This window comes from Humulus lupulus, chromosome 3, assembly GCF_963169125.1.
Source record: "Humulus lupulus chromosome 3, drHumLupu1.1, whole genome shotgun sequence".
NCBI lineage: Eukaryota > Viridiplantae > Streptophyta > Magnoliopsida > Rosales > Cannabaceae > Humulus > Humulus lupulus.
The window spans coordinates 170,337,736-170,353,921 of NC_084795.1; the positions used below are offsets into that span (position 1 = coordinate 170,337,736).

Below are 16,186 nucleotides of genomic sequence, written 5' to 3' on the forward strand. Positions count from 1 at the left end.
GGGATCGCTTTGTACGGGGACTGAATGTGATGATAGCCCGTTATGTTAAGAAAACATTGGATCTGAGGACTACCAGTTATGTGCAGGTAGTGGACAAAGCCCTTATAGCTGAGGGGGATGAAGATCAGATATGGAGCGAAGGCGCCGCAAGGCGTGATGCTGAGAGGATAGTGCCTATCTTCACTTTTTCTAGCTAAAGAGAAAGGCTCCAGATTCTTTTGTTCCTCCTGGACCAGATAGAGGGCACGGTGTGCCTTTGGTGGCCATCAGGGCAGAGGAGAGAATTGGAGAAACTTCCCAGTGTGTCCATGGTGCAAGCAACGACAGCTGGGGGATTGTAGAGTCAGAGCATGCTTCATCTATGGGAGTGTCAGTCATCGAAGGAAGGATTGCCCACAGCCAGAAAGGAAGAACCCAAAAGGAGTGACATCCTCACTCCAGCCAAAGTGTTTACTTTGACCAATACCAAGGCTGAGGCTAGTCCCTCGGTCGTGACAGGTCAAATTCCTAGTGTCGGATCGTCATTTCTACATTGATTAATTCAGGAGCTACTCATTTGTTTGTATCTGCTAGTGTATAGAAAGTTTGTGTAGACCTTGTGATTTGTATGCTAGGGGAATCATTCTTTGTTGCCAACTAGGGAACTGATAGTCTCTAGGAGATGGGTTAGAGCATTACCAGTAGAGATAGTCAGTAGGGAGTTGTCTTTGGATCTAATTGAATTGGTGATGGATGATTTTGATATGATTTCGGGGTTGGACTAGTTGTCAAATTATGAGGCGACAATAGTCTGCAAGCGAAGCATGGTAACTTTTGAACCGGAAGGGGAGGAATTCTTTTTGTTTGTGGGGACAGTGAGTGGGCCACGAGTACTCATGATCTCTGCATTGAAGGCTAGAGACCTATTGCAAGAAGATTGCATAGGATTCCTAGCGAACATAGTGAATACATCTAGGATTGTTTCAATTGGACAAGATGAGACCAGACTAGTATGTGAGTTTCTTGATGTATTCCCAGTAGACCTACCAGGATTTCCACCACACTGAGAGATCTAGTTTTTAATAGAGTTTGCACCAGGGGCAAAGCCAGTGTTGAGGACACCCTATAGAATGGCTCCAGCAGAATTGAAGGAACTGAAGCTTCAATTGCAGGAATTACTCCATCTAGGATTCATCAGACCCAATTTTTCGCCATGGGGTGCTCTAGTGTTGTTCATCCAGAAGAAGGATGGATCCTTAAGAATGTGCATCGATTACAGAGAGCTGAATAAGTTGACTATCAAGAATAAGTATCCGCTGCCCAAGATCGACTACTTATTTGACTAGCTACAAGGGAAGACGGTGTTCTCTAAAATTGACCTCCTATCTGGCTAACATTGGTTAAGGATTAAGTAGGAGGACATACCAAAGACAATATTCCATATGAGGTATGGACATTATGAATTACTGGTCATGTCCAAATGGGTAATGAAAAGAGATCCAAGGTACTTGGAAGGGACTGTATTGATGTGTTCTTCACTAATGGACTGAAAGTGACCCTAACAAATGTTTTATATGTTCCCGATATGAGTAGAAGCATTATAAGTGGAAGTCTATTGAGTAAATTCAATATCAAAATGGAGTTTCGATTCGGTAAACTCATTTTGACTAAATTGGGCAATTTTGTGGGAAAGGACTATTAATACGATGGGATGATCAAACTTTGTACTCTTGATAATGACAATTATAATATGGCATCTAAATCTTTTAAAGTGATTAATTCTACTTATTACTTTGTTGCCCAATAGACTTGCTCATATAGGTTATAACATAATTAAAAGAGTTATTAAATGTAGACTGATTAATTGTGATTTGAATGATCTTGATAAATGTGAATTATGTGCTAAATCTAAAATAGTAAAGAAATGTTTTCCAAGTGTTGATAGATGTTGAAACTTGCTAGATTTAATACATAGTGATTTATGTGAACTAAATGACATGTTGACTAGAGGAGGAAATGGATACTTCATAAATTTGAAAGTGTGGATGTTCCTTGCTTATTGCAAGAGCACGAAGCGTAAAAGGACAAAGTTGCGTCCAAGGGCCGTTAATTGTGCATTTGTAGGCTATGTCTTAAATAGCAAGCCCTGTAGGCTATTAGACTTGGAGTTTAATGTGATAATTGAATCAAGAGAAGCAAATTTCTTTGGGAATATGTTATATTGTGATAGAAACTCTCAAGAACCCACAACTGTTGGAGAATCTAGTGAAGTGAAAGATCCAAAGGTTGATGAGCACTCTATATTGCCTCGGAGAAGCCAAATGTTTAAAGAGTTGGGATCAAATGAGAAATGTTCTCAAGTGGAGACATTCTACCTAGTAGAGGGAAACCTTGAAGAAGTCACATGGAAATTTCCTAAGATTCTTCAAGTTGAGAATGATCCCAAAACATACTAAGAAGCAATGTCTTCGAGAGACTCCGCTTTTTGGAAGGAGGCAATAAATGATGAGATGGATTCAATTATGTCAGTCCACACATGGGAATTCGTAGACCATCCACAAGGTTCAAAACCAATTGGGTTCAAGTGGGTATTCTAGAGGAAATATCAAACTGATGGCATATTAAAAATCTTCAAAGCTAGATTAGTAGCCAAAGCGTTTAAATAAAAGGAAGGAATCGATTATTTTTACACGTATGAACTGATTGCTAGGATAACCACAATAAGAGTTTTATTTTCCTTATGATCGATATATAACATTTATGTTAATCAAATGGATGTCAAAACGGTATTCCTATCTCGATTAGGAGATCTAAATGGAACAACCAGAGGGTTTTGTTTTAAGTAGAAATTAACATAAAGCTTATAGGCTTGTTAAATCATTATTTGGCATAAAACAAGCACAAAAAAATGGCATGAGAAGATTGATAAAGCCATAATTTCATATTGATTTAGACACAATAATACGAACAAGTGCTTATATACTAAGACTTGTGGTGACTATGTCATCTTGGTGTGTCTATTTGTTGATGGTATGTTGATTTTGAGTAAGGAGGTGAAAATCATAATGGAAATGAAGAGGTTTCTATATTCCACTTTCAAGATGAAGGAACTTGAGAGTTAGAAGAAATAGTGGGGGTTATGTCTTAGGTCAAGAACACAATGTTAAGAAAGCTTTACAAGTTTAGTCATCTCAAAATCAAAGAGGCAAATACACCATTTGATTCAAGCATAAAGCTTGAAAAGAACAATGGTAGAGCGGTGGCTCACCTAGAGTATACAAGTGCATTAGGTGTTATGAGTCATAGCGTCTAATAATATAAGATTGTAGTTTTGAGAGTTGAACTATGAATTTATAGTGGAATAATTCAAAACTAATAAATTAATAAATTATTGGAGCTTAGAACTATGGGTCCATACTATCCCCATACTAGCTCGATAACATAGAGGTAGGATTTCGGTATTAAAAGGAAATAATTAATGATAATAAAGTATTAATTGTTACTCTCTCAAATTAATATTATTTGTGAAATATTATGTAACGGAAAATAAAATTATATTTTAAAATTTTTTAAATTAATTTTTATTAAATATTAATTTAATCATATTTAATGTTGTGGTATAATTGTATGCTACATAAAATAATATGATAAAGACCCAACAAATATCATTTTATAGAGATAAAATACCACAGGGTCGAAAGCCCTGTAGTGTTGGGTTTCATGCCCTTATAAAACCATGTCGGACATGTAGCACGATTTCATATTATCAATAAAAGTAGTAAAAATCATTTAGTTTGAAAACCCTGTTGCTTGCTGGTTTTATTACATTATTATTGAAATAATACAAACATTTATAAAATCCCGAACATATGGATAGTTACAATTATAGTGATTAGGTCACAATTGATTATAGTTGTAATTATATGTTCAAAAGAATGAGTCCTAAGATTAGATCAGTGCATTGGATTTTCACTGATTAGGCAATCTACGATATGATCTACTTACACATTCAGGGTGTGATGTCTTGTCCAAGGCATCGACCAAGTAGATAAGATCGGATGTATTTAGTTACATCGGACTAGGACCGATATTGATTATTGATTGATAAATAAGTATCGTTGTTATCAAATCTAATCAATGTCACAACGTTGACCATATATTAAGTCGATCTTAATTCTGAGTGATAATATTCTGCTAATTATATTATTTAAATCTTTTGACTTGTTCGTTACCAGCTTACCCTACGGTCTAGCCCATACTTACATCTTGGAGATTTATTAGTGTAATTGCGTGGGAGTATTATTCATAGATACGAAATCTATAACTTCTGTACGAGAAGTGAAAAGATGATTTCCTTAATTTCTTTGTTCAAAAGGTTAAATGATTGAGATCTCATTTCTGTGATTAAGTTCACATAAATATCATTTATAAGGAACTTAGTGGGAGTTAAGGATAAAATACTGATGAGGGGTAAAACAGTAATTTGCACCCAGCTCGTTAGTAAGTCATCGATAGAGGATTGACTGATTGTATTGGTTATAACAATGGATAACGTATTTATGGTTTTGAAAATACGTTCTATGAATTCAAGAGTTCAATTCCGAGTCTATAGTGGAGTCACGAGGAATTAATAAGGTAGTGAAATTATTCGTAAATAAATTCATGGTAACTTGTTGGAGCTTGATTTCATGGATCCATGGTCCTCACATCACCTTTGAGTAAATCATCTAGAATGTCTCAATTAATTGATTTAATTATCAATTAGGACTTTCAAAGTTGACTAGGTCAATTTTGGAAAATTTACAGAGATATGAGATTTAGAGAATAAAAGAGAATCTTTTGGTAAATTTATTAATATTGATAAATTGGTATCAATATAAATAAATAATATTAAATCAAGTTTCAAATTATAATTAGTTGATTTGAATAAGGATTTAATTAATTAATTAAAAAAAATAAAATGTTTTGAATTTAGGCCCAGTTGGGATTTAAATTCAAAACAAAGAGATTGGGCCCAAGTCCATTTATGGCAGCCCAAAGCTTTTATTTTTGTTTATTATTTTTAATTAATTTAAATTTAAATAAATCCCATTAAGTTGCCTATATAAGGAATATGATATCTAGGATTTTCATAAGCAAGTCAGTCTCAGTTGATTTGGGTAAGTGAAAACAAAGACACTCTAAACCTTTCTTGGCCATTCTCTCTTCTTCTTCTCTTCAAGATCTCTATCTCATGTGTTGAGAACCAGCCCACACTGGTTCTAGGTTGATCAAAGGCTTGGTGAGGAAGACTGTGTTGCTGATCTTGTTCAATCTCTTGATAATACTCTGCTACAGAAAGGAATCAAGGGTTAGAGAGATTGAAGGATGGAGTTGTTCCAGTTCCGCTGCGTAATGTAAGTTTTTACTTTACTCTGTATTTGTATCAATTTCATAGGAGCATGTTCTAGGAATTTGCGTAATATGTAAATTGCATAAAAATAAATAAAGATCGTGCAATGAGCTTTTCCTACAATTGGCCTCAGAGCCCTAGGTTGCTAGTTTATTTTCATGAATGAACATGTATGAAATTGATTGATATGTTAGGTGTTAATTGGATGGTACATGTTATTGGTGTATGTGTTATGTTTTCTTATGTAAATTTAGCAATAATTTGGTTGTGTTTTGGCTTGTTTTGGATTTAAAAAGTACACATATTTTTTTTTAAAAAAAAAATTTTTGGACTGATTTTTGCTGTGTGTGTGCTGGGCACGCATGGAGCTGCCGGCAGGACCCGGTCGTACGGACACCGTACGGCGTCGGTGCCGGAACCCGCGCGCGACATTTTTTTGCAAAAAAAATATATATATTTTTTTTAATTTTTTTTAAATTGGATATTTTGTGCAGTTAGGTTTAAAATATTTAAAATTGATTATCTAATAATTTTATAGATATTTTTTCTTTTTAAAATATTTTGAATTTGTTATCTGATAATCATGATATTTTAAGATATTTTTTTTATTTTTTTATAAATAAAATATTAAAATTAGTTATCTGATTATTCAAGATATTTTTATTGTTTAAAATATTTATACTTAGTTATCAGATAATACTAGATATTTTAAATTTGGTTAAAAGATATTTTGATATTTTAAAATTTGTTAAAATATTTAAAAATAAAATATCTTATCATTCCTAACAACTTAATTAATTATTTGAAATTGAATTTTGTTTGATAAATTCTATTTTAATTAATTTAATATTTTGTAACTTGTTTAATTAATTATATTGAATTTTGTCCGATGAATTCTATGTTAATTAATTATGGTATTTTACAAAATAGTGTATTTTTGTGGTATGTTTGCATAATTTAATAATACATGCTTATAGAATAACATGTTAGGCCCATCCAATTATTAGCATATCAAACATTATTATTAAGTTATTTTTTGCATTTGGGCTTTAAATATAAGTATAATGATGGTCCAATTTTTGCATTTAAAAAATGTGGGAAAACTCAAATAAAACTTTCATAAAATATTAGGTTTTATTTGGGCCAATTGAACATGTAAAGTTTAAATTCCTATCTTGTGGGTGGTTCCATTTGTAAAGGCCCATTTGCTTTGCATTACTATATTGGGCCGAATCAATTGAATAACAATTAATAAAACAAAGGTTCAAATTCCTGTCTTTTTGGGCTTTGTGTGGAAGTTAGGGAGCCTTAGTAGTGGGTCCGACATACTGAACCCAGCTCTCCTCCATGTAAGCTCGAATTGTTAAGGCCCATTTACCTAAGTTGGACTTAATTGTATTAGGTTATTCTTTTTAGTTGGACCTAATAATTTATTAGAAACATATTAATTCTAATTTTTGGATTAATTTTCAATGGTAATTTTAGAATTAATGGAAAAATTATAAACTATGGTTTGTTGATTATTTTTATAATTTGGCGAACCTTAGTTGGTTTATTGATTATTTTGATTATTTTGTTAAACCTAAGTTAATATTTTTTCAAAAAGAATAAAATACTAAAATATTTAATAATGAGTTTTAAAAAATTTCAATTCGATCTCCACCGTTGATTTAACAAGGTTAGAGTTCAGTGGGGCCTCATGACGCTTTGATTTCGTCTCCCTACGGAAGGTGTTCACTGGACTTCTTAACATGGTTAAATTTCTTAGGATAGATGGTTATAGATGGACCTTCTATAGACTCATCCCTACGGTGACTATAGGAATTAAGTCTATAATCACTACAAGAAAAAATGCTTTTAATAACACCAAAAATGTGTTATCAAAACATACGATAACACTTTCTGATGTGTTAAGACCGACTATGTTATCGTAGGTCAGGGTACTTTACATAACAATTTATCAATGTTATACAGATGTGTTATTGTACTGTCAACGATAACACAATTTCTGTGTTATTTTAATATATAGATAAGTGTTTAATTATGTTATTTATAGTCGATTATATAACACTTTTTTTGTGTTATACTACACTTTAGTATAACACATGTGTTATATTAGCTTAGAGAAACATAATCTTTTTTTACTTACACAAAACTAGGAAAACAAATATGAAAGTTGAAGCCAAATAAGGTAACATAAATAGATTTTTATTAATTACTCAAATGTAATTACAATATTTAGTCTACTAGTCTAGGCTTAAGAAATCATATTACAACATAATTTATGCCCAATTCAGATTCCTTTATCACTAAATACAAAACAAGAAATGTATACAAAAATTAGTGAAATACATTCTTCCATTCTAAAGGCCTTAACTACAAATGTTGTCAAGAATTGCTCCAAAGAAATCATCTCAATATACCTGCACATTGTAAAAAAAAAAGTCCTTTTATTATTAAGAACATAAGACTTAAGCTAGTTTCCACCTGTAAGCATATAAAGTTTAAATTAAATTTGTAATAACTCCAATAATTCACAAAACAGCAAGGTATAGCAAGATGTACTACCATGCAAAACAACGACTGAAGCAACAAAACATGCAACTTAAAACAAGGCTTGTGAAATGTATCAAGATAACAAATATATCTATAAGAGCAACACAGACAAACATCAACATTTAGAAATGGTTAGAGAGAGAGAATGAAAGAAAGGACCTATAACAACTGTTATGCTTGCAGTGATCACTACTAAGATACCAAAATGAATTAAAAAAAATCTGAAGCTTGAGAAGATGAGATTTTCATATAACCAATACTAGACTAGTTAGAATCTCACATCCATTACTGGAGGAAGAAACCTAAATAATTAAATTATTAACAAGAAACTAGGATATACCATAAACAACATGACATAGGCATTATTTGAAGAAAAAATTGCTCATGAAACATTACCCATGGCTGGCTAAAGCATAAACAGGTTAAAAAGCAAGGCAAAAACATATATATTAGCATTGCTTCTCTATACAAAAAGCATGAGATTTCCATAAATAATGTAAAATCAGGTGAAATTAATTGTATATTTATATAAATAATTTTTACACAAACAAAAACAAAATCAGGTCTTGCTTTAAAATCTTTCCACAAGTTTTACGGAAAAGTAAAATAAAATGAAAGGCTTTCCAAAACAGAATCAGATCTTGCATACGAACGTACCATACAACTCTACACCAAAGGCTTTTCATATTATGCATACACCAAGGATTTTCATGTAGAATATGATATTATACATAAAGCATTATTATACAAAAACCTGGCTGTTAGAAAGGAGAGGGGTCAATAAAAACCTGCCTAAGTTCATACGCCACGACAGAACCTCTTCCAGCCCTTCTTTCAAGCTTCTAGGGTTGTAATTCAACTCTACTTTGGCCTTCTCACAGGAATATGCCCACTGATGCCTTCTTCACTAGCCAACTAAGCTTTGACCCCAAGATTTGAGTTTTGCTACATATGCACCTAGAATAAGAGAATGGTTAGAAATTAAGAAGAATTTCTATTTTCATTACCCAGTCCCATTTTCATTCAATACGTCAGACAATAGAGAAAGTAGTTTCTTGAAATTTTTAACTATATTGGAAGATATAATATTAGGAATTAAAGGTTGAGAAAATGTATATCTTGACGTGAAGAATTTTCTATTGCGGCTAAAATTTAAATTCTTATTCTAAGCTTGCTAAACTGACTTAAAAAGCAGGGTGAAAGAGGTCAATTCATCAAAAGTTTGCTAACATAATCAAAATAAAGAAGTAACATTTCAAGAAAAATAACATTAATAATGTGACTCAAAACTGAAGATTCCAACAACCAGAATGTGACTCAAAACAAATTAACAAAACAAACTAATAGTAGTACGACCATAGATAATAGAAACCACAAATATTAATAGCAATGTGAGAATGGTTAGAAATTAAGAAGTACACAAAAATGTGATCAAAGAAAAATGGGTAATGAAATCGATTATTTAAAGAATGTAACTTGACTGTCAGTAGTTTGAAGTGTTGCTATATACATACTATACTGTAATGTACTATTCTATACTATGTATCACTACATGTACACCATAATCAATAGATGAAAAGGCATGACAAATAAGAAGATATTCAAGCACCTTACTGTTTCTGGGCTATGGAATATCAACAACTTCTTCTCCTATATTGATAAATAACAGAAACCCACTCTTATATTTGATTACACATATTCTTCTCTCCACAGCCCACCCCACACTCTCTGCCCAAAATAATTAAGCTCATAATACAAGTTACCCTTCTTCTCCACAATACCCAAACATATAACACAGAAAAAGACCCAAAATTAGCCCACAACAAAAGATTCAATTTCAAGTACTCAACTACAGGCCCAAATTTTATTTGCTTAGTTTATATAAACTCACACAAAAAGCACATATATAATTCAAATATTCAACAAAGAAATTAACAAAAATAAGACAAAGAGTACTTATGATTAGCCTAATCCACTACAAGCACAAAGAGTACTTATAATATTATAAGCTTGGGAAGGGATAACATTACTAGGTAGAGATTTAAGATTTGAATTTATAAGTTCGTATATATCATCATATCATGATTCATGAAGTGCATGCATATAATATTATTTTACAATAATAGTGAGGAAATCATGAGGGAATTGAGAGTAGTAGGTGAATATGTAAAATATATTATGACAATTACATGAAGTATGTCTTTCTCCATTAAAAAAATGTAGTATTACAAGAGCTTAAAAATAGGTCCTCTATATCACAAATATGCATACTTACAAAGTATTTATAAGTCCTCAATTTGTTCCCCTGAAATACTATAAGACTAATTGATATATTTATAGTGTGATGAATTACTCCAGTAATCTCTATTTCTGTTTGGGTACAGGGCTTATGAGTTGTAATATAGTTTTCTAATTTATAGAGATTACAAATACTAATTAGATTATGGAATTCGATTTCACGAAGGCATTTCATTAATTGTATATGTGTAGCATTTTCAAAGTCTTCAAATGCATACTTCTTTTGTTGCAATACTTGTATTAGTGTTTCATTAATTGTATTAGTGTTTTTTTAAAGGTGCAATACTTGGTTTAGTTCTTTGTTGCAACTATCTTTTTTATTTACCATTTACTAAGGTCTGCAATGTTCTTTTGGATCTTCTTGTGTTTTGTTCAATCATTGAGCTTTTCTCTAGCTTAAAAGTAATATAGTTCTTATTGATAAATTTGTTTAGCTTTTGTCTAGATTAGAAGTAATAAAACGCTTATAAATTTATTAAAGTAATCATTCTTATGGGAATAGTCTACTAGTACTTTTAGCTTTATATGTCAACAATTGATTATTAATAAAAATAAAATTAATATGCCAACCACTAAGTAAAATTAAAAGCTTACCTAACCATCTATCAATACCAAGTAAAAAAATTCAATTAACACACAATAAGTTTTCATCCTTATATCACTGCAACACACAAACAAATTTTCCAGAACCTACTTCTCTAAGACACACAAATTTTCAACCTTCCGTTATCACCGCAGCATACAATTTTAATCTCAGAACCTACTTCTCTATGGATGAATATTTAAGATATTCAAACTCCTCTAACATTTGTATGATATTAATAAAAGAGTTAAAAGAACATACTTCTGTACCTTTTGCTATTAATAATCAAGTTAATTAAATTTTCTCCTTGCCAATTCGATCCACAACCAAAGGAATATAATCAATACCTAAAAGATTAATACAAAATTAAAATTAAAGACAAAAAAAGCAATAATAAATTAAGACAAAGTTGTTACTAACAGAATCATGGCATCAGAATACCCATGGCTGAAAATTAGGCTTGTTTTCCTTTCTGTTTTTAAAAAGATTTATAAAGCTTATGGTTATTAGATTTTTTTATGTTATCAGAATCATGGCATCAGAATACACTTACTGAATTCAAGATTTGAAAGGGATTTCGTGTCATGTTCTTATCTGGGGCAGTCTGAATTATAGTTTTAGCCACATCCAAGGGCAAGACAACAGACCAAAACTGGTGTAAAACCCAAAGAAATTCTTTAGTTTGAAATTTCTAGTGAAATAGACAGATATGTGCTCTTTTGCTTTTTATTTTCAGAGAAAGGCTAAGTCATTAAGATGCATACCGCAATACCACCAAGACCACCACTCACAATTCCAACTCCCACGTCAATTAAGTTATTGTTTTTAGATGAAGAAAAATTCAGTTGTGAATGCATGTGATAGCGGACAAACTCGTAAAAACTGAAAAAGACCGCATTACCAATGGATTCCCTCAGAAAAGTCGCACCACCTCCACGAAAGATTCCCTTGACCTGAACATTGTTCAATCAGCACATAACCATATCATAATTTATATAGGTTCATCATCAAGAGGTAGATAATTTTCTTACCCCTTCACTTTTTACAGTATTAACAGCACAATCAAGAGGACTGCTATATCTGCTAGTTAATGGAACCAAAGAATCAGTTCCTTGAACTTGCATCCTACACTGGAGAGATAGACACAGTAATCATACCACGAGAAGCAACTTTGAAATCCAAAGCTCTCCCATTTGTATCTACCTTAATTAACTCTGATGGACATAATACAAAACTGATGATAGCTCCCCCATAAGCAGCAGATGGAATTATTACATGGGGCTGTGGAGCACTACTCTGCGTACTTCCCTTTGTGAGAATAAAAAAGATGAATAAGAAAAGTGAAGCCATGTAGTTCAACCACATAAAAGAGACAACAGCTACATCACAAGAAAATCTTGTTTTTCTTTTTCTTTAATTTGGGGTAAAGGGAATTTGAACTTGAGACATCCTCAATTATGAGAAGTGTATTACCACCATGCTACGTCTATAGCTATATTTAATGAGAAAATCACTTATGATTATTACTATAGAGTTACATGTTCAAAATTAAAGCACTCCACAGATCACTATTACAATACGTAAGCCAATGACAGATTATTTGAACAACTTTTTGGCTTACCTGCATAAACTGTTTCGTCTGGGAATAAATGCCAAAAACGAGGGAACTCTCAAAAGACATCCCCACAAAAGATGATGTAGCACCTCTATAAAGTCCTCTAATCTGTCAAAAAAATATCAGTTAACTTTCCCAAAAAAAGGGAAAATGTGTTTTTTAGACAATTTAAAGATACTGAAAATCTTTGTCACGTGGCACCAAACATTAGCTCTTATAAGGCAATAATGCCCTGCTTAATAAAATGAAAAAGAGAAATATTTAAGAACTCTAGCTCAATTTTTTGTATCTCAAGTCCTGTTTACAAAAAATTCCTAACAAGATACAAGCATATTATCACATCTTCATCCAATTTAAATGAGCATATATATAAGAAAATAATGACTCTGGCTAAATCGGAAGCATACTCCTTCAGTCCTTAGTATCCTAGCAGTACAATGCAAACTATTTTTGTACTTGATCCCATGTGCTTCAGTATTGTGTTTTTGCAGCTTCACCTAATAAACAGACAAAAGATTAACACACTCAATAAATGTACACATAGATCAGAGGAATCAAAAACATGAAAGTATAACCAATAAGGAAATATACAAACTTTAAATTCATTTTCAGTTCATAGAGATAATCTTGTAAGATGTTATTGGTTAATACTTATGTTATCTCAATCTCATCCCGAAATTTTTTAAAAAATGATTAGCAGAGCAACCCAGTCATATGGTTTTCTAATGCATTTGCTCTAAACTTTGATGCTTTTAATTCACCATGATAGGGCCTAGATTCATTGAAAGAAAAAAAAATTGGTTTCTGGGTTTTGAACCCCAAGTCCTATAAATTTCACTAAGAGTGCAATCAAACAAAAATATGTTAAATTACAAGCTAAACCCATGAAAATTTCACATAATCCAACGAGAATAAGATGAGAGATTACCTTTACGGTGTCAAAGGGATGGCCAATGGCGACGGTGGAAACTCCGGCGAGTAAGCCGGTGACGTACTGCTTGTAAGCAGGAGTGTCCGAGAGATTTACTTTGGCTCCATTTTTTTTTCTTCGTCAAGGCTCCAGTAGGAGGTTCGGTCCGAGAGAGGCAGTGGTTCGGTCCGAGAGAGGAGGAGGAGGAGGTGGTGATGGGTATAGCAGGAAAAGAAAGGAGAGAAGGAAAATATGGTGGAAAATGAGACAGAGAGAGAAAGAGATGAAGACTGGTTCGAGATAGGGAAAATGAGAAAGAGATGAAGACAGAGACAGAGAGAGAAAGAGATGAAGACTTCAGTCCGAGATAGGGAAAATGAGAAGGAAAATTTGCCTCTTTTTTTTTCACTTGTCGCTTTTTTTTAACTTGCCGCGTGTGATTTAATTCATTAACTTTATATATACAATAACTCTTTTTAAATAGTATTATAATGATGTGTTATGGTAATGGGTGTTTGGTGTAGTGAATAATTGAAACCATTGGTCAAACTCATAATGTAAGAAATATTTGTGACTCTCGCCTACCGGGACACATGAGTTTCCGTTACTTTGATCGGATGGAATAGGTAGTTAATAAAAGTCTATGACGTTTTATTAAATTAGATGTTTCTCTATTTAACTACGTGAATATTTGTGACTCTCGCCTACTGGGACACATGGGTTCATGGATAGCTAAAGTACCTAAGAAATAGAAGATAAGTGTTTTAGTATTTTTGTTATCTCAAAACATTTTGTATGTTATGCTATTTCTAAAATATTTAATGGATAAATGTTTGTCAAGCAATGCGTTGATTTCTACTTAGTTGATAATAGAAGCTCTAGGCTTCCCACCTCATACTCTCTCTGATCTCTAAAATGTTACTCTATGGTGAGAACTTCACGAAATGTTTGTCCAACATCAACATGGTGTTGATTTTAGACAACATCGAGTTCGTGATAATCAAAAATATTCCTATTTTTCCCATGCAACGATCACCAAATCCTTCAAAGAGGATTGTTGATGGTAGTTCGAGCAAATGAAAGAATACTAATACTACTAAACAAGCTCAAGGAGAAGCTGCTTTGAGCTTCTTCTTCGAAGAGCAAGAGAGGAAGAAATTCATACAAAAAGAACAAGAAGTCAACTGGCAAGGCACCAAATGCTGCAAAGCATCTTGGAGTAAGGCCTGATTATAAGTACACAAAAAGGGGAGTGTTTCCAACTGCAAGGAGACTGGGAATTGGAACAAGATTGCCCGGAACTCAAGGCATATGGAACCCAAAATAATTAAATTTGTCTTGGATGCATGTGATTTTAGAGGATGATACTTCGGTTTTGGATCGCTGAATCACAATCTACTAACACATGCATGTACCTTTTTACACTTTTAGCATTGGGAAAGCCATGAAGGATAAAAAGCCACGGCTTGGTATCCATCAAGGGTTGTTCGTATCAAACAAGGCAAAAGGATAAGCTTGAATGAATTTTGGAAATAAATATATTGTTTTAAGACAATGTTTATTTTATTCCGATTTTCAATGGAAATTTTAATTTAAGTTTTTCTTCTTACATCAATAAAAATTTGTAGTTACTTTCACAGGCAATAAAATCCTATTTCTTTAAATGGATGTGAATTGTGGGGTGGTAAATGAAAAACAGGCTATACCTATTGCAACTAAACGAACCGGATGTTATAAATAATGAGTTGTTTAAGACAGCTAATTCTAGGACTGTTAAACGACAAAAGGTCAATAACGTTATAAATGACGTACCTTTGGCATTTTCGCTTTGGTCATATTTGTTATGATAGGATTCAAAGACTAACAAAGGCTGGGCCTTTGAGGGAACTCACCTAGGGTGACCTACCTGTTTGTGAATCTAGTCTCGAGGGTAGAATGACAATGTGTCCATTCTCTGTGATAGGAGAAAGGGCCAAAGAACCACTAGGGCTAGTATGTTCAAATGTCTGGGGACATATGAATGTTCAAGCGAGGGGTGGTTATTAGTATTTCGTCACCTTCATCGATGATTGCTCTAGAGACTCATGTAAGTACCTAAAGCATAGGAATTCTGCAAATTTGTTAAGAAGTTTAAAGAATTCATTGCTATGGCTTTAAAACCAAATTAGGTAAAACGTTAAAGATCTTGCGATCTGATAGGGGTGGAGGATATTTGGATAATCAGAACCAAGATCATTTAATTGAACTTGAGGATTTGTCTAAAACAACTGCCTGAAGGACTCCGCAATAGAATAGTGCTGATGAGCGGTGTAAATCGCACGTTTATGAAAATGTGTGTTCTATGATAAGCTATTAAACTCTACCAACTTCTTACCCAGATCTGTTCTGGAGACATACTACCTAGACCGCATGTGATATTTTTTTTAAATGTTGTGTCGTCTCAAAAGTTGTCTCCAAGACACCACTAAAATTATGAAATGTTCGTGAACTTGGTTTACGTCATTATGGAATTTGGTGGTGTCATGTTTTTGTCATGAGGAAAAAGGTAGAAAGCTAGAACAATGAGCTGAGGGTTTGCTTGTTTGATGGCTATTCAAAAGGTACTCAGGGTGGTCTGTTTCACAGTCCAGTAGACAAGAAAGTGTTTGGCTCTACAAATGCTACTTTTCTGGATAACGACTACATAATGAATTTCAAGTCTCATAGCAAAATAGTATTAGATGGAAAAATGATAAACTATTGTTCCATCCTTACCGACGCAAGTCGATGAAAACAAGGTACATTTAGAAACCACTAATCCAAGTCAGAAAGTTACGATGCCTCGTCATAGTGGGAGGATTTCTCGGAACCCGG

General features: G+C 33.0%; 1 protein-coding gene across 1 annotated transcript; it reads right to left on the reverse strand.

Moving 5' to 3' along the window:
• Nucleotides 1-11,262: 11,262 nt before the first annotated feature.
• Nucleotides 11,263-13,474, reverse strand: LOC133825206 (mitochondrial arginine transporter BAC1-like; the record flags this gene model as incomplete). Its single annotated transcript, XM_062258182.1, has 8 exons — nucleotides 11,263-11,280; nucleotides 11,362-11,460; nucleotides 11,573-11,761; nucleotides 11,840-11,938; nucleotides 12,012-12,116; nucleotides 12,430-12,531; nucleotides 12,831-12,920; nucleotides 13,352-13,474. Coding segments are annotated over 8 exons (825 nt in total), but the record flags the coding sequence as incomplete, so codon positions are not given.
• Nucleotides 13,475-16,186: the final 2,712 nt, after the last annotated feature.